General features: G+C 33.6%; 1 protein-coding gene across 2 annotated transcripts in view; it reads left to right on the forward strand.

The window, feature by feature from the left end:
• Positions 1-27,248, forward strand: part of CSMD1 (CUB and Sushi multiple domains 1) — a 1,060,719-nt gene that overhangs the window by 791,215 nt on the left and 242,256 nt on the right. For both annotated transcript variants that reach the window (XM_065834358.2, XM_071807004.1), the window contains exons 17-21: positions 4,003-4,190; positions 14,490-14,678; positions 18,119-18,235; positions 19,822-20,037; positions 22,099-22,287. In XM_065834358.2, coding sequence (XP_065690430.2) covers positions 4,003-4,190; positions 14,490-14,678; positions 18,119-18,235; positions 19,822-20,037; positions 22,099-22,287 — 899 coding nt within the window. The remainder of the gene's footprint in view (positions 1-4,002; positions 4,191-14,489; positions 14,679-18,118; positions 18,236-19,821; positions 20,038-22,098; positions 22,288-27,248) is intronic.

Consider the following 27,248-nt stretch of genomic DNA (forward strand, 5'->3'; position numbering starts at 1 on the left):
TAAATGTAAATTCAATCTAATAAGAAAAATAATTGCTCCCTGATATATAAAATAACACATTTTGAACTTCCACTGGTCACTGAACTTCTAAGGTTCTAGTAACCCACTGTTAATAAATATGAATAAAATCTAAGATATGCATGAAAGATTTTTGCAAACATGATCAGAGACATGAAACATAATGCTGGTGAGAAAATTAAAATAGGTTGTACATTTAGTTTACCATATCCTTTTTCCAGTCCAGTTGTTTTGTTTTCTTATTATAAATGCATTAAGGTTGGGGACAAAGGAGAGAATGACAAATACCAGAGAAGAATGGGAACTGTTTAGACAGTTTTCAAAAAATTATTATGTTAGTTCTTATAGAAACAAAAAGCTGTTTGGTTTCATTGCATTCAGCAGGAACTTCCAGAATTTTATGTTCTGGTGTTTTTTGTTTTCTTTTGTTTTCTTTTTCTCATTAAAGACTTAATATATTAATTAGAAGCTTATATTTATTTGCCAACTATTTTTTTTTTATTAATCACCAGAAGCCTGGGGTTCAGGGATGTCTTCCTAAACGCAGTATTACTTGTAAGATGGCACATTTTAATTTTATAGACGGAAATACATTACCTGAAGCTGCAGATGGTTGGATGGCTGACTATGACCTTAACAGTATGACCACTAAATTTCTGAGGAAATTAATGGGAAACATACTCTCCTGTGACATATGGTCCAGTTTAAGAATTGAGTTTACTGAATTTTAGACAGATGCACACACATATTCTGCTGAGAGAATTCTAGAGCTTTGTGTACAAATTGAACTGCAATGAAATTAAGTACGAACTTGGAGTTTACTCAGATAAAAAATTGAGAATTCTGATCATGCATAATTTTTAAAGTACAGCAGACAGTCAATTAATCTACTCCAGATTTATATCAGCATTATTAAAAGAAGGATTCTGTCTCCTTTCCCTAAATGTTTCGCTTACAAAACAATGTTACCATTAAACACACTGGATACTTACAAGCTTTCCAGAAATAGCAGCAGAGGACTGAGTAACCCTATGAACACTTTACATCAAAACCTTTTGCATTTCAGATCATGACTGAGGCCTGGAAGGGTAACCAAAAAGTAAAATCTAACTGATTCAAGGCATAAAAAAGGGGCTAGAAGGGTAATGTCTGACTGGGAGATTTTTGGTACTTTGAATATTGATGCATAGTGTATAAAACAAACTTTCTCTTTCTGAACCTATCTAACTATATATGAAGGATGTTATAACATAGTATTATTGAAGTACATTTAAAATTCTTTGTGAACATTTGCAGAATGTCCTACCTTTTGCTAACGTAAGTATGCTAATAAAGTTTTTTTTAAAAAAAACAAAAACAAAAACAAAAAAAAAAAAAAAAACCAAACCCACAAAAAGTAATTAATTGATTAAGTATGTTCAGTAAGGACACAGCACTTCCAATAATAAATTATCTCGATTTATCATTTTGGTGACAGTGTAAAGATTGCAAAAAAAACCCCAACCCCAAAAAACCTCCACACACACCCCTCTCCTAAACCCTAAAAACCAGACAGGTGAACTAGAAATATATTTCTAAGTTTGAGATGAACGAGAACCTACTGGGAATAAGGATCATTGTAATAGGTAGCAATTCCTATAGCAGTTATTTTATTTCTTCCATCTCCAGCAAGAGTTTGCAACTCCCTGTTGTCATACCACCTTGTAAGAAATCTTCAATTGCTGACTGGGAGGACTTTATTCCTAATTAGTTTCCCTCCCACACATGACTGTCAAAATAATTGAACTGTTGAATTATTGATCTTGAGCCCATTAATTATGAGTGCAAATAAAGTATTTAAGCCAACCTAGTGTTATTTATTTCCCTCATTCTGCTGCAGTGTAAATCAATGTGTAATCTCTCAATTTATTGAAATGTACTGAAAAACTGTCCAGTACTTTAGTGATGCCCCCTGTGACTGTCTATTTTGTTAAATTAAACAAAACCAGAGAACCTTCCCAGACACAAGAACTCATGTATTTGTACAATTAAAATAGTTGAAATACTTGAAATAATCTCTAACATACTTCTTGGGCTTGCCAACTAGCATTCTCCCAAATAATTATCAAGCATGGTCAGGAATCAGTGTGGGTAAGTAAGCATTCATAATGTGAAATTTGAATAATATCTCCAAAGAGGCCAAAGGATGTATTTAATAGTATGGATACGAGCTATTCCATGCTAGCTGGCTTCACTGCCAGGAACTGTTCTGAAAACGCTTAATGTATTAGCAAGCCTTCACAGCTCCGTATTCCACTGTCAGAGTGGAACAGATATCAGTGAAAGCAGTCATCTGGATTTTAGCCAAGGTATCCAAATAGAGAAGGTAGCTTGGTTGAAAGCCCCATGAATCTAGAGAATTTCCTCTGTGAGGAGGAAGGAACAATATGAAGGGCCTAAGTCGGTTTCTAAGCAGTCATTACCTCTGATTGTTGAGCAAACAAATACTTTCCCATTTCTGAATGTGGTTTTGTTTCCAGGGAATAATGTGAACTATAGAGACTGTTAAATACTTGCTAATCCCAAACTTGCTGTTACAGATACTGATGTGTCTGTGAAGATGGTTTTACATGACCAATGATAATTGGTTTGTAAAATATAATGACCTTGCTGGGGAACACATTCATTCTGTCATCTTTACTTAGCAAAGTATAAAGTTTATTTACACTTTGAAGGAATGTCCCATATATTTCCCCTTTTCCAAATGTTTGATAATTCGCAGTTTTCTTCAATACCAGAAGACAAGAACAAGTTTCTTATCTCCAAATCCACTAAACATGTCTCATATTGTCAAAACAGTTTAGGAGCATTCACTTTGAAAAAAGCGTTCTATAGCATAGGGATGCAGTTTGTTGCTCTCAGAAGTTGAATTAATAGGCCTTATGGGAAAATAAGAGAAAATCTCAGATCACATGCATTTCTGAAAGATTACCATCTTATGAAAATAAGAAAATTGGATTTGTAGGCAAATGTATTTAGACCACTATAGATATCTCCGTAACAGCTCAAACTTTATTGACAGGAAAACTGATGAGTCCATTGTTTAGATGCCGCAGTTTGCAGGAGTATCTGATGTAATCACAAACTGTTTCAAAATGCATCTGATGTGAAAAATACCATCTACAGAAAGAGCAGATTTGAGCTGTTTAAGAACAACTAGTAGTGGATGACTGCACACATAGACATCCTTTATGAACTGGAGAAATGTGATGTGGTTTAGTGATTGACAGAGACATTGACTCTGCTTTTGATTTTAAAGTTTGTGGGTTTTTTTAAATGAACTATTTCAGTCTCTTTTTTCCATTCTTGTCTATATTATCTGTTTCCTTGACACTTTGAGGTAAATTAAGGAATTCTGCTTATTATAACAAATTTCAAAATGAGTGCTGATTGAAGTTCAGTATTTTTGTACTGCTTGACTTTGTAGGACAAAAATAATTATTTAAAAGTAAAGTAGTAACCTATGTTAGAAAAAAATCTTTGGATTAAAAAAAATCAAACAGTTGAGTAAAACAGCTTTTGCCAAATAGCAAATAACAAATAATGAAATTATTGAGATGAAATAATGAACCATTATTGAAGATGTTCCCAGGATGTCCAACTGTTATTTAGTTTGAGGGCAAGAAATTTCCTTCATCTTTATAATGCGGGTTTTTTTGAGAAAATTTCCATTTTTGTACCCAGATTCCCAACTAAATGTCTTCTGAAGTAGAGTTATGTGCTTGATTTGAAGTATATTACATCCTTTATAAATTTTGTATGATAACAGATACAACAAAGACAAGAAAAGAGATGCATAAAACCTGCCTTAGTTGTTATCCTCAGTAATACACTGATGGCTATGTATGATATTCTTAATTAGTTACACATGGGTTGCATTTCTAAGAGTCAAAGAAAATAATACCATTCCTCTACCTACCAGCTGACTTATGTGTTCCTTTTCAGATTTCAGACTGAAGTTAATTATGACACTTTGGAAGTCAGAGATGGGCCAGCTAACTCATCACCATTAATTGGAGAATATCACGGAACACAAGCACCCCAGTTTCTTATCAGTACTGGAAATTACATGTATCTACTGTTCACTACAGACAACAGTCGTTCCAGCATTGGTTTCCTAATTCACTACGAGAGTAAGTCTGATATTCCTCTGATAGATTCTTATCTAATTTTCAAAATAACATTCAATTTGAAAATGAGGAAATGAATGCGAAGAAAGTAACTTCAGTAATTGTGTTTCTATAAGAACAAATTATGTTTACTCCATGCCGTACTGTTGGATAGCTCTGAAACTATTAATGTATTTTGGAGAGTTTTTCTTCATGAGTCCTTGTATGTTATTCAGAATGTTTATGGATCTAGGTGTTTAACCAAATGGAGAGTAATTTTAGAAACTTGACCTCTCCTCTTTCTCTGGTTTTAATACACTTTTGCAGTACTGAGCAAGACTGAGCATTATCCATGATGAGTCCAGAATGTAAATACATGAAAATTACTATCTTCATGTGAACTACAGAATCATTATAATAGCATTTGCTTTTAAATTAGGTACATAAAATCACAAGTTTTAAGCTTTCTGAAATCATACTGATCTTTATATGATAGTAATGAAGAGACCTTATGTGTTTAGTGTGATTGTACTGAACAACTAACATTGTTTTTATCAATTGTTCTTATCTGAAAACTAATCTGATTTCAGTATATTGCTGTCATATTGTATCTAGACTAAGTGTCTAAACTAATATTTAATAGCTACATCATAATTAGGAAGTTCTTCGTACCTTCTTTTAGCTTTCTCTCAGACATGGCGGTAATGCCTGAACAGACAATAGGATGGTAAAATGTAAGGCTGCTAAACCCTGTAAATACAAGGAACAGTAGGTAGGTTTCTACATGAGTTATGTGCAGATGCTGATTTTCCCTGATTGTATTGTATCTAAATGTTGCTGCTACATTTTGCAACACGGTCCTTAAATATTTATATTTTTGAGTTTAAGTCCCCTGTCATGTAGATGTCTTTTGTTCTCTTAAAACAGTTAATAATAAAATATCTGCACTACACATTAAAGAAGAAGGTCTAATTATGAAATTACTTAGAAAAATGTTTGTGAATTCAATTTCTATCTTTGTTGAAAAATTTATTTTCTCACACACAACACTAGATTTTTTAGTGCTGTTACTCTAGGCAGTCTGATAAATGTCAGAATTAGATTTTATTAGTGCACTTTAAACCTTCAAATTGGATTAGAACTCTAACAAGTAAATATGACAGAAGGCTAGTAAACGATCTTTGTCTTCTTTTACATGTAGTTCCCATGCATGGAATATTAAAAAAACCAAAACAAAACAAAAACAAAAACAAACAAACAACAACAACAACTACAAAAAAAAAAAAAACAAACACAAAAAAAACCACAAAAAAAACAAAACAAAAAAATCCCACCTTTTATGACTTTTATATAAAAAAACTAACACATTTATAACCTTAGAAGTAATTTTAAAAAACCTAAAAATTTGAGGTTTTGGCTTTTATGAGCACATCGACTTCCTGAATAAAGCATCTTTTCCTTTCTGTAGAAGTAATGTTTAAAAGGGTGGCTAGTATTACTTTTTGCTTAGAAATGACGAAGACGATGAAATTAAGAAAAAGAGTAAATCATTTTAAGTTCTCAGTTTCAGGAGATTTTTTTTATTTTTGTGTGAATTATATTTTCCATTAAATAGTTATCTGAAAACTGAATTTTAATTGACATTAATAAAGAAGTTAATGTGCTTTCTTAGTTACAGACAGTGACTGCTGTTTCTCTGTTCTTTTATGTGACTATGAATGACATTCAACTGGCAGATTAAACATTTAAATTTAACTGTTGACATAGAACTGTCTAGAGCCTGAAGGTTACATTTTGGGCAATGGAGATTGGGTCAATGCAATTGATAGACTCCATGGAACAATTCAGTAAACTCTGAAGTAGAATCCAGAGGCTATGTTTGATTGCATTAACATGGAGAGTTAGAGTTATTTTAGGTACTATGTCACCTAGTTGCCAAATACTGCAGTAGAGATTTGGATCTTGCTCAAGTCCTTTCCCATGTCTACCAGTTCCATGGAGACATCCTGGTTATGATAGGATAGCACTCGAAACATATATTGTGACAACAAAATTTATCTCCTTGTAAATTTGCTGAATAAATTGTTCCCATTTGCCATGACTGGGATGATCAGGTCTCTTTTGACTATCAAAGGAGCTTAAAGGCCAAACAAGCCTGCAGACACATCAGTGGAAGCATCTTAAACTGAAGTTGAATCTAGCCCGGAATGTCCACACTATAGAAAAATAATGCAAAACAAACAGAGACTTTTTACCTGTCTCCAACTGCAATAGTTATGATACATTCACCACGTAAGTTGTACAGGGTGCTTCAAAAAGATGGACCCAATTTGAAGTCACTGTATCTCTGAAACGGAAGGATCTTAATCTTTCTAAAAATAAAAAGCTCATTATAAGCTATACAGAATTGCTACTGAGATGACAGGAATATTCTATGAAGCTAAAATATGCCTGTAATATAGCTTTAAGGAAAACGTGACCTGTTAAAGGTACTCCAGATGTTAAGTTGTTCATTCCCTTCCTTAAATGTCTGTAATTCCGCTTTTTGATGACACTTTTAACATAGCTAATAGAAGACAGTATAGTTTGACTCCTATGCATCTAAGCAAAAAAAAAAAAAAAAAATTGCCCATAATATTCTTTAAGTAAAACTACTGAAAAAAATAGTCAATATTATCAAGAATAATTAAACTATATCCATTTGACCACCTTGCCTCATATCTCCTTGATTTCTCAACTTCCTTAGTTATGTGGTTTTTGGTTCTTTTTCTTTGCAGCTCCTCATTCTGTGAAGTAGATTGTGCAATCATGGTCTTTTTCTTAAACCAAACCAGGTAGAAATATCTTTATCCACAGATTCTGTTAATGTAAACCCACCTATTTTTAAATTTATCTCTCCTTAAACCAGAAAACATGATCATTTTCAAAGGAAATTGCAGAATTACTTCTTAAATCCAGATAATTTATTTTAAAGTCTGTGTTTCTTTATGGATTAACATTCCCTTATATACTAAAATTTGTTTTAAAAATTGAACAGAAATCATCGTTATGCATTGAGACAGTAATCAACCCATATTACCATGTGCATCAGTGTGTATTTGGTGAACATGGCAATTCTCTTCCATATTATTCCAAAATTCCAAATTTATTTAAAGACAAGGATAACCTATTTTTGTAAAAACTTTCCTTTTAGGTCACTGTAAAACTCTAGTAAAATTAGTGTTGTGATTTTCCTTAAATGAAATGTTATCAATAATAAAAAAGATAAAGGTAAGACTTTATTCAAGTTCTACAAAAATTGCTATTTGTTTAGATTGGTGTTTGGAAAAGAACTTTTTAGATTCACAAATATGCAGTCTTCATGGACTTAACAAAGTTTCAAGATCATTCAGACAACCCATGATCAGTTTTAGCAAGGATAGCATAGAAAAAATATACTTCCTTACACTTTTTCATTTAAAGAAAAATCTCTTGAATAGTCTGGATGTGAAGAAAATATTTCATAATTTTTTCACTGGCAGGGCACACTGGGTGGAAAAACTATTTGGAATGTTACAGAATAACATTTTGTTTCAGCAGTCGATTTTACTTCAACTGACAACAAGAACCGATAGAAAGCCTGAATAAGAAAGGTGATTTTTGTGGCAGTGCTCATGAAATAGCAGAGTTTATGATTCTTAAGAAATGAAAGAATGAGACAACCCAATTGTGATCAAGTTGATGGTTTTCCAAAATCTAAACTTCACCAAACTTGGGAAATTGGTAGGTAAATCTTCTTGGAATGAATTCTGGAAGTCATTTATTAAAGAAATGATATAAGGCCTAACAACAAACTGTATCTTTTGGAGAGAAAGAAAAAATACTATCAATTTCTGTAGCTATTAAAAAAACATTTTTAATGATGTGTAAACAAAAAGCTAATCATGTGAATGTTGGCTATAGTCACATATTGATATAGATGACCATAAAAGAATAACACAGATCTCTCAGGATAAAGTCAGAAAATCCAAAGTGCATATTTGTTACAGAAGCGAGACAGAAAGGCAGTAACAAAAACTATTTTTAAATATATTCCGAATAAGGGGGAAAAAAATAGCTACTTAATAAAAATTTGAGCAAACATCAGATGTCACAGGAAAGAGTGAAAGTTTTGTTTCTGTTCTGCAACACTTACAGAAAAGCTTAATTTTGACCATGTACTAAACACAAGTAAGTGAGCATTTACAAGGTAAGAATACAGCATATGGAAAAAGGGTATTACACAATATTGTGATAATTAAATATATTTTATTCATCGGGGACTGTTGAAATTCCCTGTGCTATACTTAAAGGCAAAGCAGAAGCAGTGTCCACTCCATTGAAAATTATGTCTGAAAATGCAAAACTCTAGGGAAGTTTCAAACAATTGCAGAAGGACCAACATGTTCCAAAGAAAGGAGGGGAAAAACAAACAAACAAACAAACAAACAATGATGAGGACCAGAAGAATCAAGGACATTAGTTTTTCCTCTTGAAAGATACTAGTGTCAAGCTGATAAACAAGGTGATAAGGAACAAATGATTTGTATTTGATAAGAACAGATTATGTAAAACAAATCTCTTGTCGGGTTAACTGCTTTTGTAGGTTTGGGAATGGAAAGGGAAGGAAACAGCTCTGTGTTGACATTCATAAGGCTTTTAGAATTTTCTTAGAGAAAATATTGAAATTTGGTATAGACAAAATTATTATGGGTGCAACAAGCACTTCAGCGAGCACTGGAAAATGTTGCCCAGAGAAGCTGTGGAACCTCCATCCTTGGAGACAGTAAAAATGCATCCAGACATCGTCCTGTGAAACCAGCCCTAGGTGAACCTTCTTGAGCAGGGAGGTTGAACCAGGTCACCTCTGGAGGTTCCTTCCAATCCAAACTGTTATGTGATTCTGTGGTGCTCTGAACAATTTTGAAAACCTATGCAAAGAGCTGCCAGGAGTTAGTAGTTCACTGTCTAACTCAAATTTGTAGGGATCCTACTGTGATCTCGCCTAGATCCAAAACCGTCTGATATTTTTATTTAAAATTTTAATAATAACAAAAAGAATAACACATATTTTGAAGATGATTCCAATCTACAATTATAGCAAGCACTATGGTGGGAAGGGTTAGAATTCAAAACAAGGTAGATGAACTGAAGGTATGAGTTGAAGTAAATTAAAAAAAATCAAATTTGATAAAGAAACATGCTAAGTATAAATGAGAAAGGAGAAATAGCATGCACAAATGCAAATACAGTAAAAAAGGATATGGTGTTTACATAAAACATAAATATTCTAGAGAAAAAAGTAATGCAAAAACTTGACTTGCAGTAAATCACCGATGAATTACAGAAAAGTATTCTAGGAATAACTTCAGCCAAAGACAGTTCTCTTAAGTTGGGCAAGATTTTATCTGTATAAATTTTAGCTGAACCATGCTTTGAAATGGGTCCCAGGGAACAGACCCTCTCCTAATTTAATTGTGTGGCCTGTGGTTCTAATTTGTGGATCTGCATTCTGACAAGCAAGCACGTATTCAATTTCTTTTTTTTAAAAAATTTCTTTTCTAAAAGCAAAGATATTCCACATTGTTCTCCCATAATTATCAAAATAAGCCCACCTATACGATCAACTCTTTTATTAGGCAATATTCTCTTACTGTCCAAAAAATTGCTTTTGTCATTTGCCTTATTGATGTTCTGAATGAATCTATACTGTTGGCAAAGAATAGCACTCTAGCTTCCAGCTGAAATATTTCCATTGTTCAAGATATTTTTGAGATTCATTGCGTAACGTAGCAACCACTTCATAGCTAGCATGAATGCGTAGCATAGTGTTTATGGCATCCAGTGATGTTTTCTTTCTGTTTTTCTTACTGAATTTATTTTCTTCATGCATTTTGTGCAATGAGCATTCTTTAGACAATCTCTTAGCAATCTTTAACTTTAATATTTGATTTTTCTAATGACTTTAACTACCTGATCTGTGAAGCACAATGTGTAGATATGTAATATATTTGATTATGTAGTATATAAAACTGTATAGCTGTTGTATGCTTCATGCATTGCAGCAACAAATTAATTTCCTCTTTAGAGATCTAATGAGATCTAATGATTAAACCAGTCTCTGAAAATCACTTATAATTTTAAGTGTTTGCAAAATATGCATTTTAATAATCAATGAAGCATCTAATATAGTTTGGAACAATAGGCTGATGAATGTTTCATGAAAAGTAAATATTGACAGAGTTAAGTTCTTGAAGCTGGCTGTACATATTTTTCAATTATTCAGTGATGTACAAAATTTTTTATGCTGTTTACTTTGATTTGTTTGTTATGTTCCTTTGAAAAGAGAATGATTAAATTATAAGATAGAATTATCTGCTTATCCAATTCCCATAGCTATATGAAGTGAAGTGGAAGGAGTATTTTTCAAGGGAGCTACTGAGCATGCTCTTCTTGAGAAATATTGTGTTATATGGAGTGAGAGAGAAAAGACATGGTTTTCACTCAGACTTTAATCTTATATTTACTAAAACCAATTGCTATGAATAGTATTAAATCAACTCTTTCCAACCATAAACCCAAAATTTAACACTGTGGCGCCAGAATTTCTCATATATCATTCAATATTGTCTTTTTGTAGTCAGGAGTCCCAGTAGCACCCATTATTAAGCTTGTTTTATGTTATCTCCTATTAAGGAAGAAAAAAAAAAAAAAAAAACAACAACCTTTGTCCAAAGAAGCAAATAAAAACTATTTTTTTACAGCTATGTTTATGGTTGCTAAAACTTACATATTGAATATCTTCCCCTGAGAATGATACTCTGTTGCCTAAGCTGACTTTTTTATTCATACAACACCAGTATTTCAATCAGTAATGTGGGTATTTATAGGGTTCCTACAGCAGGTTCTTCTTGCAAAAATCTGAAGCAACAAAATCAATGTAATCTAGAGTTATATTTTCAAAAAGAAACTGATGAGTTTACCTGTTATATGTGAGTCAGAATCCCAAAGCTATTGATGTGTTCAGGCAGGGGTGGAAGGGTGCCCTAAGAGGGAGGAATTTTAAGAGTGCTACTGTGGAATTCTTCTACTCTGACATACCCCAAAATACAAAGTATAGTTTGTCTAAAAAAAACTTAATCTGCATCAAAGTTAAGATTTTATACATAATTAATGTTTATTTAGGGCACATACAGTGCAGAATTTTATATACTTAAAAGAGTTATTTGCGTCTATATTAAGAAATTTAAGCCAGGTCAAGGGAATCTAAAAATGCACTGTGTCAGCTAACATGGCATATTTACATGAAAAGCATTCAGTGAAGCCTAGAAAAACTTATTCATCTAGAATTTAGGTATGGCAGGGATGCCTCATGAAAACTACATCATAAGCTTTCAAATCTGAATTCTAACTGAGATAGCTAACAGAATAGCTGGAGGCTACAGGGAATATTTCTCTGTGCAAGCCAGAGTCATCATTATTTATGATATTTTTGTTTGTAGTCCTGCTTCCAACTCTCATATATACAATTTTAAAATCTTTACTTACAAAATACTTTTTTTTTCCTTATTCGTGAACTGCTTCTACTTCATTCCTAGGGTTGTGTGGTACTCCTGAATAAATGAAGCAGGGTAAAAGCAGTAAACTGAGATTATAGCTTCCACAGACGCAGTTATATAGGCAGCTTAGAGGACCAGCACCTTCTGGATGTGTTTAGAGGCCTAAGGAGCTAATAAATGTGCAACACACTCTGCTACAGACAATTTTGTGGTGTCAGCAGCTGGCTTTGAGGAAGGAACTTCTTTGGGAAAAAGTAGACTGGAGTCATGCTAGAAATTCAGGTCAGCTGTGAGGAAGCACATAAAACCTTTAAAGACCTCAGGAAAACTAATCTTGTTCAAGGCTCTCACAGCATCTATGAGTGATGACATCACCCATATGAAATCATGCTTACAGCATTCTCTTCAACCTAGCACTGAAATACTGAAATTAATGTGAAGATTAATGTGAAAATACGCAAGTTAATGCAAGGACTGCCAGAGTTCTGAGGTGGATATATCTAGATTTTATCTCAAAAACCAACAAGTAATTTTAAACTCAGATGTTCAATGTAATTCAAACAGATGCAAAGCAGATTTTTTTTTTTCAAAAGAAAGTAGATCAAAATAATTGCCTGCAAACAAACATTGAAACATTTATAAGTGGTTCACCCCCCACACACATATACTTCCTGTCCCTTTGTGTGCAGTTTTTTTAACAAGTCAGTGTTTTCTGGGGTTGCAAAAAACTCTACATAGGCTCCTCTGGGTCTATCCATTATCTCTGAGGCTTGGCTATGTGTTTGTTCCCTGCTGTTTTCAGCCAGCTTCTAGTTTTACTTTTTTACTGCAGGCTTCATGCTGGTTGTGTCCTTCATATCTTCAGTTGCCTTTTTATCCACCACAGCTGTCATTCTCAAAGTTTTCCTGTGGCCATGCTCAGCTTCTCACAGAAGAGGGAACAATCTCCCCATCCACTGAACAATGTCCTCATCTGCCTAACTCAATCATTCTTGTTTCCATGTACATGACACACTGTAACAGATGTAAGCATCAAGATGTTCATTATGGGTGGGCTGCAGGGTGACCTTTGTGAAGATAAGCCATAGGATGCCTAGTGCCAAACACAAATGGTTCCAGCCAGCTCCAGCTGACCCACCATAGGACACAGCTGAGCCCATCAGCCAAGTTGGTGGCACCTCTGTGATAACGTATTTAAGAAAGGGCAAAATGCTGCATAGGTGAGTGAAGAAAAATAAAGTGTGAATAACAATCCTATAAATGCCAAGATCACAGAAGAAGGAGGTCCTCCAAGCAGATACTCCACTGCAGCCCATGAAAGAAACCACAGTGAAGCGACTATCCACACTGCGACCCGTGGTGAGCCCCATGACAGAGCAGATGGTTATTCCCTGGAGGAACCTGCAGCCTGTTCAGGCCCACGCACGAGCATGTTCATGTTGAAGGACTGCAGCCTGTGAGAAGGACTGATGCTAATGCAGCGGAAAAGTGTGAGGAGGAAGGAGCCACAGAGAGTAGCTGTTATGGACTGATCACAGCCCCCATCCCCCATCCCTGCCATGCCACTTGGTGAGGGGTGAGGAGGTGGAGAAGTTGGAAATGAAAGAGTGAACTTGAGCTTGGAAAGAAGGGGTGATGGTGTTTCTGTTTTTGTCTTTGTTTCTCACCATCCTTTTTTATTTTTAATTGACAGTAAATTAAATTAAATTTTCTCATATTGAGTCTTGTTTAACTGTGATGGTAGTTGGTAAGTGATCTCTCTGTCTTTATCTCAGTCCGTGAGCTTATTCATCTTATTCTCTATCTTCCCCTGTACTGTTGAGGGGGGGGGTGGTGAGTGAGCAGCTGGGTAGGGGACTGGCAGCCAGCCAAGGTCAACCCACAATACCTAGTAATAGAAAATTTTGTTTCCTAGCGTGTATCCATTATAGCTCATTACATGATTAAGTTCCACAATTGTTTGCTGTCACTATAAGCATAATGGATAATGCTCAGTTAGTGAGCCTCCATTTGATAATTTGGGGTTTCTTTTCCTTGTTCAGTGTATAGGTCCAGGTTTATTTACCAAACACTACTCAATCTCTACTGTAAGACATAATTGCTAATGACTCCTTATGTCAGATAAAAGTTATATTTAAAATAAAATACTTAATTTAATATTTACTAAAGTAAAAGTTATAAGCTTACAGTAACAGTGTGAGCTGTATTCCTTGTTTTGGATTCATAGGATAGTATCTGTAGGAGTTAACAAGTAGTTTCTGAGTTCACCAATTACAGTTTTTCAATGCTGCTTTTTGCTAAGTCAAATAACCATTACTATCACAAAGGAAAGTTGTGTTGTCCCACAGCATCAGAAGGTGAGTAGATGAAATGGAATAATCAGATATGACTTATATATTAGCAAAATACTTTGAACCTTAATATCTTCCCAGATTTTTATGTGTTTGGTGCATTTGTTGGCTTTTTTTTTTTTCTCATTGTTTGATAAAATATACTTTAAAACTCTAATCTTTTTCTAGTTCATTTGGGCCTCTCTGTTCTATGAGTCTGAAAATTCAAAATCTGTGCTTCAAGTCAGTGAGAACAGCTAGAGAAAGTGTCTACCTCAGTTCTTAGGCAATGTGGACAAGTATCTTCTTGGGGCTCTTTCTTCTTCCTGTCTTACTTATGTTGTGTTTTGTTTGGTATTTTTTTCAGTTTAATATCTTAAATAAATAAATAAACAAATAAAATCTGTGTATTTCAGGTCTTACTCTGGAATCCGATTCCTGCCTCGACCCAGGGATTCCTGTGAATGGTCATCGCCATGGTAACAACTTCAATATCCGCTCTACAGTAACTTTTAGCTGTGATCCAGGATATACACTGAGTGATGAAGAACCACTCGTATGTGAAAGAAACCATCAGTGGAATCATGCGTTACCCAGCTGTGATGGTAAGTGTCAAGTTCTTCAGAGGCCAGCTTTAAACTCCAAGAAAATCAGCTTCCTGTTTTCAAGAACTAATCAAACTTATCATTGCTGCTACCCCCGTTCAATTACACCAAGATCCATACATTTCAAAAATTATTTTACTGTTAATAAAAGCTATACTTTACATCTCTGTATCAACTTTCTGTCACGTACTGCAATGTACAGTGAAATTTATAGGCATGTATTCAGTAACAGAAAAATCAGAATTCTCACAGGGTGCCACTGTTCAACTGTGAAAGAAAATGGTGCCATACAACTAATATTTTCAAAGTAGCCAATATTTCCATGCTCTTTTTTAATAATTATTTTTTTCTAAGTTATTTTTCTATGAAACACAGAATCAACTAGTGTTTTTTGTGGAATGCTTGTGTAGTTGCTACAAAATCTCTCTGATAGAAACTGCAGAATATAATGCCCAAATGTAGCTAAGTATTTCAATAGGGATAGAACCCTGCTTCTCTGAAAATTATCCATAAGCTCCTTTCATTAAACTTTCTGCCAAAACTTCCTGTTTACCCCTTCTGACTGCTAAATTATTTCCTTTAAAAGCACGTTAGTCTTGATCAGGCTTCTTTCTTGTTAAGATATAACTGTGTTCTAAGGCAGTTGTGAAAGATCCACGTGTGAAGGGAGAAGACCCAAGCCTATACCAATAAAGGCTCTTGTTTTTGTGAATTACTTACATTAGTGAATTTGCGACTCCTTTTTCAAGTCTAAGGTTTTAATTGACTACAGTGGAATGCCAAAGGACAAACATAGATTCAGCAAAGTATTTTAGTTTCTAACTCTGTTTTAAACTGTTTTGTTAAATCTGAGCAGTTATTCTCATTCAGGCTTCTAATTCTCCCTACATCCTTCTGACCTCATGTACAAAACATATAAGCTACCGAACAATTATTATGTAATTAAAACCTCTTTATTACTACAAAGCAAACTAATCTACCATTCAAACTCATTCACCTTGTAAGCATTACAACTTGTTCCTCCTTTGCAAGGACAGAAGCAAACAATTGTTTTCAATTACCTTTTTTGATCAAATTTTAGACTATATTTCTGGCACAGCTGGTGAGCTTTGGAGTATTACAGATCTTCCTATAAGCTGTAATTTTAAAATGAGCAAAGCATTTTTAGCATTCTCCTGTTGGTTTTATGGATTCCTTCTGCTTGTTTGCCTTCCTGCAATGTGTTGAATAAAACTATGGTAGTAATCTTAATTTTGCGTAGTATTGTAATCTTTTTCAATGTACTTTGTACTAAAAATTAAGAATGCATTTTTGAGTTAAAAGACCAATATTCATCTATTTTGTTTGCATATGAATGTTGAACTACAGAAATATGTAGTTAATTTTCACTCCTTGAAAGAGTCCTTATTTCCCAGGTCCATCACCCACTTTAGCATTAGTGTGTAATAGAAAATTTCAAACCTTTCTGGAGTAGGGTCTCTGGGCTAGAAACACACAAGGGTTACACTCAGTTTCTTTTTTTTTTTTTCCTCAGGTATTTAACTACATTGAATTAACTAGTCTAAAAAGACAAAATAAAACTCGTGTTCTTTTAGGTAATCATTTTGCTAGCATATTTGCCTTTTGAGGCTCAAAGAGTTGTGACCCAAATTTTTTTTTATTGTGACAGTTTTGACTGAGTTTGAAATGAACATTTTGTAGTATCCTGCAGACTATTGCTCTTCTCAAAATTGCAGCTTCAGAAATTAAATCAGCAAAATATGTCCCTAAAGGAAAGACATGTTTCTTTGTTTCATGCCAACAAAGAAGAGAAATAACTGTGTACAGAGACACATTGCCTAAGTTTCCTCAACGTAATGTGTCATGCTCAAAAAACTATAATCTCAAGGTGGAGTGTGAAAATAATTTTTCAGGGAGAGCTAAATAAAAACCATCATTTACATATCACAGAATCACAGAATGGATTGGAAGGGACCTCAAAAGATCATCTAGTCCAATCCCTCTGCCGGAGCAGGAACACCTAGATGAGGCTACACAAGAAATGTGTACAGGCAGGTTTTGAATGTCTCCAGAGTAGGAGACTCCACAACCTCCCTGGGCAGCCAGTATTTTAAATTGTAAACTTAAAGCTATGTAAATTATTTGCAAATTTTTAGTATCTGCTTTAAGGAATGTTGCACAGGTAAATATTTTCCTTTCTTCTGTGGTATTTACAAAATAAGAAGGATTTTGAACAAATGTATACTACTGTTCATTTACAACATTATGAGCCTGATATCTGTAATTATGTTACTAATTATTAAGTAATGTTATCAATCATATGTTTACTGTGGTTTTATCCATGTATATTCTCATTCATGCTTATATGTCGAAATACATTTATGCAGGGAAATCCAGTCTAGAAACATTTCCTTTCCTGCTACTTATTTATATATGTAACATATAAATTCAAAAAACATTAAAAACTTAAACAAACACTTTAGCTATAATGCCAGCATGTTGGTATGTATATATATTCTATACATACATTTACATGGAAGTACTGTATATTTATTGAACATTTTGTCATGTATATTTGCGATATAGCTTATGGTAAAGTATACCCCTCTATGTAAGGGAGAAAACTAAAAGCATCTTAATGCTTTGTTGTTTTATTGTTAAATATTTAGACTATTAAAATTTTAAAAATACCAAATAAAAAGCTGGACAGCAACAGATGAGAGAAAAGCACATCCATGCTGTGCTTATAAGATCAGTGAGTAATTCAACACGCAAATCTTAAATTTTAATTAATTTACCATGCAAATTTGAGCAGCCTGGTTTAGCAAATGTTAGTAGGCATTGAATGTTTTCTAGAATAGTTTTTGTTTCTTTCAAAATACTCAGTTCCAAATAAATTACTTACGATGGGACATATGAATCTTTGAAAGAGAGGAAAAGATGTGAGTTTTTTGTTGTTTGGTTTTTTGTTTTGTTTTGTTTTATTTTGTTTGTGTTGTTTTCTTTCCCACTGAGCATTACAGGAGAAATTTTAAAAATGTTATTTAAAAAAAAAATAAATAACAGTTTATTGGAAAGTGAAAAATTGAATTGAATATATAACATTCTAAATATGTAGTGCAAGAAAATTTGCTGCAAGATATTTGATTTTTGAGTTATTTCACAAAAAAAAAAAATCTTAAATACTGGCAGGAGGGACTGTTGATGAAAAATAAACTCCTTTTCAAGGGCTAATTTAATAATGAACAATCTGTTGTCAAATGTGAATGTCCTGGCTTTAGATGAATTAACTTCTTATTTTAATACTTGACTCTGTTTTTAATTTTAAGGGTAGTTCAAAAAATGAATGAGATTTTTATTTTTAATGAAAAACAGGACTTTTGTATAACTTCTGCTTGTTTCCCCTCTACACCTTTTTTTTTTTTTTTTCTCTTGTCAAGCTTTATGTGGTGGGTATATTCAAGGGAAGAGTGGAACTGTCCTTTCTCCAGGTTTTCCTGATTTTTATCCAAACTCTTTAAATTGCACTTGGACTATTGAAGTGTCACATGGCAAGGGTAAGAATCTAATATGAATTGCATGTCTATATGTTGTGACTATGTATAAAAAAAATCAAACACAAAACCACAATAAAACGCCTTTTATAAATTGTGTTAAAGTAGTTAAACCAGTACTTTCTGCCATTCTGCCACTCTTTTGAGGAAGAAGTGTACTTTCCCAAAGTAAGTATCTTCAAATGTGGTGTTAGTAGTTTATGTTTTATTTTGTTTTGGTTTGTTTTTTTTTGTTTGTTTGTTTTGTTTTGTTTTGTTTTTCAAAAGAAACATTCTTTTAATACTTACCAGAGGAAATGCATTTTAGTCTCTCTTAGAAAAATGGGCAGAAAGTAGGAGAGCTAAAATAGATAAAAATAGTTAAATACCACTAATTTTTTCAGTGAAATCTCTTGGGATCCTGTTGATAGCTCTTCTCCATTACTAAGTATGAAGAAGATGATCTGATCTGTCTCTTAATAACCTTAGATATTAGACTTAAATAATTATCGTAAAAAATTATATCTTTATGTTATATATACAGTGGGGTAATATTTGGATGTGCAGTTAGGCTGCAGGTTGTCCATTAGGGAAATGGAAAAAGAACTAAGGAAAAAAGCCTAGGAAGAACTAATGGTGTATTACATACCACTGAATCAAAACATTCCTCAATCTCTTTTCTATGACAATACTGTGATAGTTACTGTGATAATCTGAGAAGTATATTGGAAGTTTCTACTGTTTAAATCATGGATTAGATTTTTGTTTAAAACTCATGGTATTTAAAATGTAAAATATATGACTTTCTAAGAAGCTTGTTCCCCACAGTAAATCATTGTCTTTGTAAACCTAACAGTTAGTCAAAATTTAATTTAATTAATTGCTGGATTGGAAGTTGGCAAAACCAAAACCAAACAGAACCAAACCAAACAGAACCAAACCAAACAGAACCAAACCAAACCAAACCAAACCAAACCAAACCAAACGAAAACAAAACAAAACAAAACAAAACAAAACAAAACAAAACAAAACAGTCATGGCTTGAGTGAAGAACTGATCCCCAAAAACATGAATCTGCACGTAAGGAAGACCGTAGATAAAAAATTGTATCTGCTTTGTACTTGTGTATGGGCACTTCCCTGCACTGTAGAGTAAAAAAGAGAACTGTGCTGGAAGAAATGCAAAAATAAAAAATTAATACAAAATTTTAGGCAGTTATTAAAGCATGTCTCCTATTTTAATAAAGAGATAATGGTAGAGATTACAAATAAAAGAGGCATACAGGAACTTGAATGAAATCTATCCAATACAAATTTAGATTTTCAGGTTGCTGTATACAAATAACAACAAATCCAATCAGTTCTCTTCTGGGAGCTACTGATTTACAGTGACCTAAACAAACATCCACACTGTACATATTTATTGGTTGGGACTATGTGCTTTCTGCAAATTTTGTTCTCTGGATGTGGAGTTTTGATTCCATGTGTGACTTTTTCTAAAAATCTTTTCAGATAAAAGAAGATATACTTTCTCTGTCACCTGTGTATAAAGGAAGATTAAAATCACCTGATTAATTGCTTTTCTTTCCCCCTTTTTAAATATTTTTAAAGGTGTACAGCTGTTTTTTCATACCTTTCACCTTGAGAGCTCTCATGACTATTTACTCATCACTGAAGATGGCAGCTTCACAGAACCAGTAGCCAGGTTAACTGGCTCAGTCTTACCCCCTACAATTAAAGCTGGCCTCTTCGGAAATTTTACTGCACAGCTTCGATTTATATCTGATTTTTCAATTTCTTATGAAGGCTTCAACATAACATTTTCAGGTAAGAAATTACGTTCTGCTAAATATCCAGAAACTATTTCCAGGTAATATTTGTACTTGTAGATAGCAGAAACTTTATGAAGTACCAGGAAAAAACAACCAAACCAAACCAAACAAAACCAACCAAACAAAAAACCCAAACTCAAGAGAAATCATATTGTCTCTATAGTAGAAAACAGACTCAGGTTTATAAAGGTGGCTAACAGATTGAGAAGGATGTTGGTGATGTGACTGGTTTAAGGACAAGTTGTCCCGGTTCTTAAAGAACCATCAACAGTGTGAAAAAGAAGTTTGGAGGGGAATTAACAGGAAAAAAATAGAAAGATAGAAGATACTTCTTCAGAAGAAAGAAACTGACTATCGATTTACTAAAGGGAGTATAGAAACTGTAAAAAAGCAGTAATGTGCTAATTCAGAGTCACAGAGGATTCTAAATTGAAGATTGATTTTGGAATAGAAAATGTATATGTAAAAAGAAAATAAAATATTAAATAGCTGTTGATGCAGTAAGAAGTTATGATAATTTTTCTAAAACCTCTTCAAAACAATTGAAAAAAAATTAGTTTACTGCTTCTTATTTACAGTCTTCCAAAACTAGATGACACACAAAATACACTTCTCTATTATTTTCTTTTCCAATCTCTATTACTGGAATGTAGAATATTTACAGATCCACATATGAATGAATCAACTGCTAGTTGAGGTGCTCATGCACATGCATATTCTGTGCAAGAAGTACATAAGGAACTTATATACCCAACTTTCTTACGTTTTTTCAAGACATGAAAAACAGTTAATACATTTTATTGAGATACGGCAATGTTTACAGATGAACATACTATTAATGAACAATGTATTTCATTTAGTTTGCTTATTTTAAAAACTAAACAAAAACTAAACACAAACAAATAAAAGCACCTGACTGATTAGAGGAATAGTGTTGGATTTACTCATATCAAAAGCTAAATTACATTCATTACGGATACTTTGGACTAACCAAATCAGGGATCAGCTAAATAACTTGTAGAAAAACACAGAAAATATCATTATGGATGCAAGGGGGAAAATTGTAGAGTAATAAAATATATGAGTCACAGAATTTTTCAAGCACAAGCAAAGGTTTGTGGTATACCTACAACTGACATACACATAGATAATCATCGTATGTCATCATTTATATTAAAAAAATGGGAAATATTATCAAGTACAGTAATTTCATGAAACAAATGGGTGAGTCTGTTTTCTTATTTTCACATAATCAGAATGTATTTCTCCATAATAAGAAGTATTTAGTAAGAAGACCTTAACCTGTTTTGAATGTTGTCTAACACAGAACTTTGTCGAGAAAATTCTCAGGTGCCTAAAGGTTGGTCACGGAATATCTCCATGTCCGCCTCAGCCTTTGTAGTGCTGAGCAGAATTAGTAGATCATGTGTTTCCAGAACTCGCAACCTTTGCCAGAAGAAACTGCTGTGGTTTATAGATTCCTTCTACCATTCAGGACCTTTCCACAAGGCAGTTACTGTAGGGAAGGTTCTCTTCCTTCCTTTCTTTTATTTAGTAAGTCAGCTATTTAAACACTCATTCAGAAACCTTGGGTTGATTTCTTCCCCAGACTAAATGGAGTTTCTTCCTCTAAGTGAATCTGACCCTATGCTCCACCAGCATCCAATGTAACTGCTTTAGAAAATGGCTTTTCTTATCAGTTATCAGAAGTGTTTGGGAGTTCAGATGAAATTAACTGGGAATTATATACAGAGGATGTAATTAAACAAAATTTTAGCAAACCACTTACACTACAAGCTGATTACAGCCCTTGAAACTATGAAAATAAATGTAGTGTGGGTGGGACACAATAGATAAATAATTACTGTATATATAGCCATAATAGACATATAGAAACAGTACTGGGTTTTAGCAGAGAACACAACTCTTAAATACATGTTTTCCAGGTGTTCCATTCTGACACAATGCAACTAATTTGGTAAGCTTTTTTTTTTTTTTTTTCCCCATGTAGACAGCTTGCCCCATTTATTTATGCATTATGTTTTATTGTCTACAGAATATGATCTGGAGTCATGTGATGATCCTGGTGTTCCTGCCTTCAGTAGACGAATTGGTTTTCATTTTGGTGTTGGAGATTCCTTGATCTTTTCTTGTTTCCCTGGATATCGCCTGGAAGGTGCTAATAAACTTACCTGCCTGGGAGGTGGTCGGCGTGTATGGAGTGCACCTCTGCCAAGGTGTGTGGGTAGGTGGTCATATGCTTTCATTTCATTCATCAAATCGTTGATAGCACATGGCATGTGTCAGAATACTGGACAGAGAACAAAGCGCTTGGGTTGAAAGTATTGATCCCCAAGCTGTACAAACTTTAAAGGCAGAGCAAGATATAGGTAGTGCATGGTTATTTTATCTAGAAAACAAAAATAAGAAAGAGTTAGAATAGTTGGAATTGGGGTAGAAACTAAGATCAAAATGTGAGAGAAAATGTAAATCTACTTATTGAACAATATGTCTGCCATAACTAAGATTCGTACTGTGTCTTTCAGGGTAAAGAAACAATGTTTAGAGCTTTTAATGGAAAATAGCCTTTGTTAGAGCCCACATCTGGTTCTAAGGGTGTTTTTTTCCCGTTGTGTTTTTATTCTTGTAACCCTAACCGGTTGGAGGTTTTTCGCTTGTGTTGGTTGCTTGCTTGCTTTTGGTTTTCAGACTGCAAACTATATTATGGCATTATAAAGTGTAATTTTTAAAATTAATGTGCTGTTGTTACAAATCAGTAACTATAATCTTGAACTGAGTGAACAGTTCTTTCTGTGAAAAGCAATGGGACTGGATTTTATGAAGTTTGTACTGTTCCTGTATTTGATTTGTGAGATGGTTTTATCACCACCATGTGACATGAATCTGATCAGGTACTATTGACATAATGCTATTGACATGTCAAATTGTTCCACACACCTCTAAATGGATTTCCTTAAGAGGGTTCTAGTTTCAAATAACATTTTATTTCATTAAGCGAAAAACTCAGCTTCAGCTTGTTTCTTTTGTTTTAAAAGGTTGTATCTCTATATCTGAAAAAAGTCATGTCACCTACCTTGCATATACATTTAAGATACACATATATAGTTTTTAATAGAAAAAAAAATACATTATTTCTAATTTTGTTTTTAAAACCTGGGCTTATTTAACCCATGATGAAAGAAACTAACGTATGAAATAGAAGTCAATATTATATGTGGTTTGCTATAAATTTTGAAATTCTAGAGTTAAGTCTTAGGCCACTTTCAGCTTGATCTGTCTTAGAAGTATCACTAGCTTCTTAACACTGCCTGTGAATGTTGACTAACCAAGTGCACACCATCCTGCATCATAGAATCATAGAATCATAAAACAGCCCAGGTTGGAAGGGACTTAGAAAGATTAAGTAGTGCAACATTTTCTGGGAGAGAGAACCTAGATCAAATTATCTGTCACCCTCTCTAATTGCATCTTGAAAACTAAAGCAATGAGGACTCCACCACAACCCTGGGAGGGTCGTTCCAGTTTCTGATTGTTCTCACTCTATAAGAACTCTTTCTTATATTGAGAGCAATTTGTACTTGTTGTCTCTTGTCTCCTCCATGTTGCTCCTTCTGAAGAGAGAGACTTCATCCTCTTTGCACTCTTTAAGTAATGGAATACTGTGATGAGGCCTCTCTGAGCCTCCTCTTCTCCAGGGAAAAGAGACCTAACTTCTTCAGTCCATATTGATTTAAAGTGTGCAAATTTCACTAGAATAATATTCACATGCTCACTTTGTAACTAGCATTTTCTTTTCCCTAATTTTGAGTGTTCAGCTATTCAATAGCTGTCCATGTATATGAATGAAAATTAGCACCTTATTTCTCTGTTCTTGAAGAAAAGATGACTGTTAATTGTGCATTTCTACAGTTCTCAACAAATAATGTGTTAACCATCAGCTTTATCAAGGTATCACTTGGCTGTAGCCATGTGCAATTAAAACTGAAAATAAAAACTCTTGCTACTGCATGTAGCTTAACTCTTGCTCATTAAAAAAAATTCCTTAACTAGCTGATTCTAATACAGACAACGTATTAATGTATTTAGTATCTATATAGTTTATAGGAAAAAACATGGCATGAATAAAAATCGCATTATAGTCTTATAGTATATTAGTATTTTCTAAGCAAATCACTAATATATTTTGAGGACTGACAAAAGAAAAGTAGATCTTTTAGGAAGAAAATTGTTTCTACCTAATAAAAATATCTGTGAGTATTTTTAATTTCTGTGAAGTCATATCAAAGTACAATTATTCTATATCTGACATCTTAAAAAACATAAAGAAAATGTAGAAAGGGAAAAATACTTGTGTATTTAAATAATGATAGTCTCTGTTTCAAAAAAAAAAACAAAAAACAAACAAACAAACAAACAAAAAAAAAAAAAACAAAACACCTCCTCAAAACACTGAACACAGTCCTAAAGGACTGTAAGATTGTAAGATGACTGGATATTATGACAAATTACTAGAAGACACAAAGTGTTACTAAATTGAGAAATTAAAAATGCATTATCTAACTCCCCAGAGGAGAGTTGTGTGTCCATCTCTAGCTGTCATGTACCTGGTAAATAGTACTGCTTCCAGTACTATAGGTTGTGAGTAAGGGTTCTCAGTCTGCAGGTATTTTATAGTGGATGGGATTCAGATTCAGATCCAAACATCTACATTTGACTGTTTGCGGTATTGTTGTGTATACATGAGCAGAATTTTAAGCTCTGGTTACAGATAGTGAAGTAACTAAAGTCAGTAGAAATCCTAGATTTAGGTATCTGTTTTACAGTGAGATGAATCAGTCTCTGTGTACCATTTAGATACCTAAATAAAGGAATTACTTCCATTTATTTATTTGTTTGGTTTTTTTATTTCTAGTTGATGAAAGTGTCCTGGTTGGCCTGTTTGTTACTATTGCCTCCTAATTGCTCCTTTGTCATACACCTTGTTAGCATGTGTATGAAACCTTGTGACCAAGAGGTCAGTTCCAGATCAAAATTCCTTCTGTAATTCAGCATATGCCGCCTTTGGATACCTGCATTTATGTTGCACTGGGCTCCTTGAATTCCCATTTCTGCTATATACCTGTGTGCTTTTATTTCTCTATTCTGACATAATCTAATCTCTGAAATATGAATTGATACTGTCTATTTTTTTTGTTTGTTTGTTTCTTTTGTTTTAGTGTTTTTATCTTTTAGAAAGCCTTTCCTACAAAATGTACAGTAATAAGAGATTCATACCTGATATCTTGAAAATGCTCATTAGTTATCCCCATATTGCATATTGACATATTGCAAAGTTGCAAAGATTACCAGAGTATTCAGTAATAGCTTAATGAAGTACCAACCATCAGCCATGAATTTATAGGACTAGTGTAATCACTTACTATGCCAGACACAGATTTGCCTGCATATTCTCCCAAGTATAATTTAGAGTTGATATCAAATCATATATATACATGATAAATTTGTAATTAATCTAGAAAATAAATTTATTTACTGAGAGCTCAACATTTCCTTTTTTGTTCTTATTATGTTCAGTTTTGAATAAATATATAGAATGGCCCTAAGACACCTGTTGTTAAATGCATGTGTAAGACTCTACTTCATAACTGATAAAGAAAGCCTTTAATAAATTTTGAACAGACAAATGGCACTGACCTAAAACAATATAGCTGAGTAACTCTTTTAACTCAGTCTCTGAAGAAAATTTGGTCTCTAAGAGTGCAGCAGATTAAAGATATCTATAACACAACTGAGACAAAAAAAAAAAAAAAAAAAAGCCCAAGAAAGAAAGTCTGCTAAAAGCTGAGGAAAACTGAAGGGAAAAGGCTCACCCAGTACCCTTCAGTTCAAGCTGCTTTCATATGACTTTTAGCACCAAGAATGTTTACAGAGGTGCCATTTCTTGTTGCCATGGCACCTAAGACCTTTGGGGTGAAGATATCCTCTTACCTTGAAGAGGAGTTCACACAAAGACTACTTTCTCAAAAGACTGAAAAGAAACTACTTGACCTGAAATCTGCTGGATTTAGAGTATACATTCAGAAGTTACATCTAGTCTCAACTCAGTGGCACAAATTCATAAGTACATTACCGAGTTCAATAGCCTCCTGATTATTTCTTCCTCAGTATCATTCCTACACTGACAAAACTCATCTGGATGATACATACATGCCAACCGTCGTATATCAATAAGGATTTTTTATTCATTCTAGAGCACATGGTAATATATAATTCCATGATTCTTTTCATCAGATTCATGTAGAGAAAGCTCTTCAAATTTATTTATTTTTATATTTTTCTAACATTTATAAACTAAACATTCACACACGCACTACTGATTTGTATCACAGAAATAGTACACAGTTTCATCTGCTCATGAAAAAACCCAGCAAACCAGTAGGGTTTCCAAAGGTATTGCCATTCATCCTTCTCCATCCAATTAAATAATTTGAAGTCCTTCCTCCAGGGCTCATCTCCAACATGTTCTGAAGTTTTCCTGATCAGAGAACTATTTGTGTCTTTCCACTATTTCTTCTCCTTTAAGGAGTTATTTTCCAGATAAGGCAAAAGGAGAGCTTGGAAGATCTGGTTAACCTAACATCATAACTCTGGCATTTTTAGTCCTAGAAATCCTGGCACAGGGCTACCTGGAAAATAAACATGCACTGTGTCTTGAAAGAGAAATGACACTAAAATGACCCATATCTTTAGGTTTGAGAATACTGATAGAAGCATCTGGTTTTTTACTATTCTGAAACAGCTTGTCACCTGCAAGGTTATTAACATTATAATTTGACACATTACTGTAATTGACATGTTTGTCTATGTGTTGAAGGTTTAATTTCCCAAATTTACTTCTGAATAATTTAATTATTATTTAAACTTACTGGATTTGTGTTTGTTGGTGTGCTTGTGTGTGGGTAAAAAACAAGCTACTGGAGTACAGACAAGCTTCTGATTCTCTTTTGTCTGTTTGAGATTTGAAAAGAGAAAAAAATTTATTTCCTTTTTATTCATTGACAACTCATCCTGTGCTATTTGCTGTTTTATTGTAATCATGTCAATTATTGTACAAGTATTTTCCAGAATTTTTTTTTTTTTGTAAGTGTTTGATTACTAAATGTGGTTATGGTGGGTTATTGACAA

This window comes from Patagioenas fasciata, chromosome 3 (assembly GCF_037038585.1).
Source record: "Patagioenas fasciata isolate bPatFas1 chromosome 3, bPatFas1.hap1, whole genome shotgun sequence".
NCBI lineage: Eukaryota > Metazoa > Chordata > Aves > Columbiformes > Columbidae > Patagioenas > Patagioenas fasciata.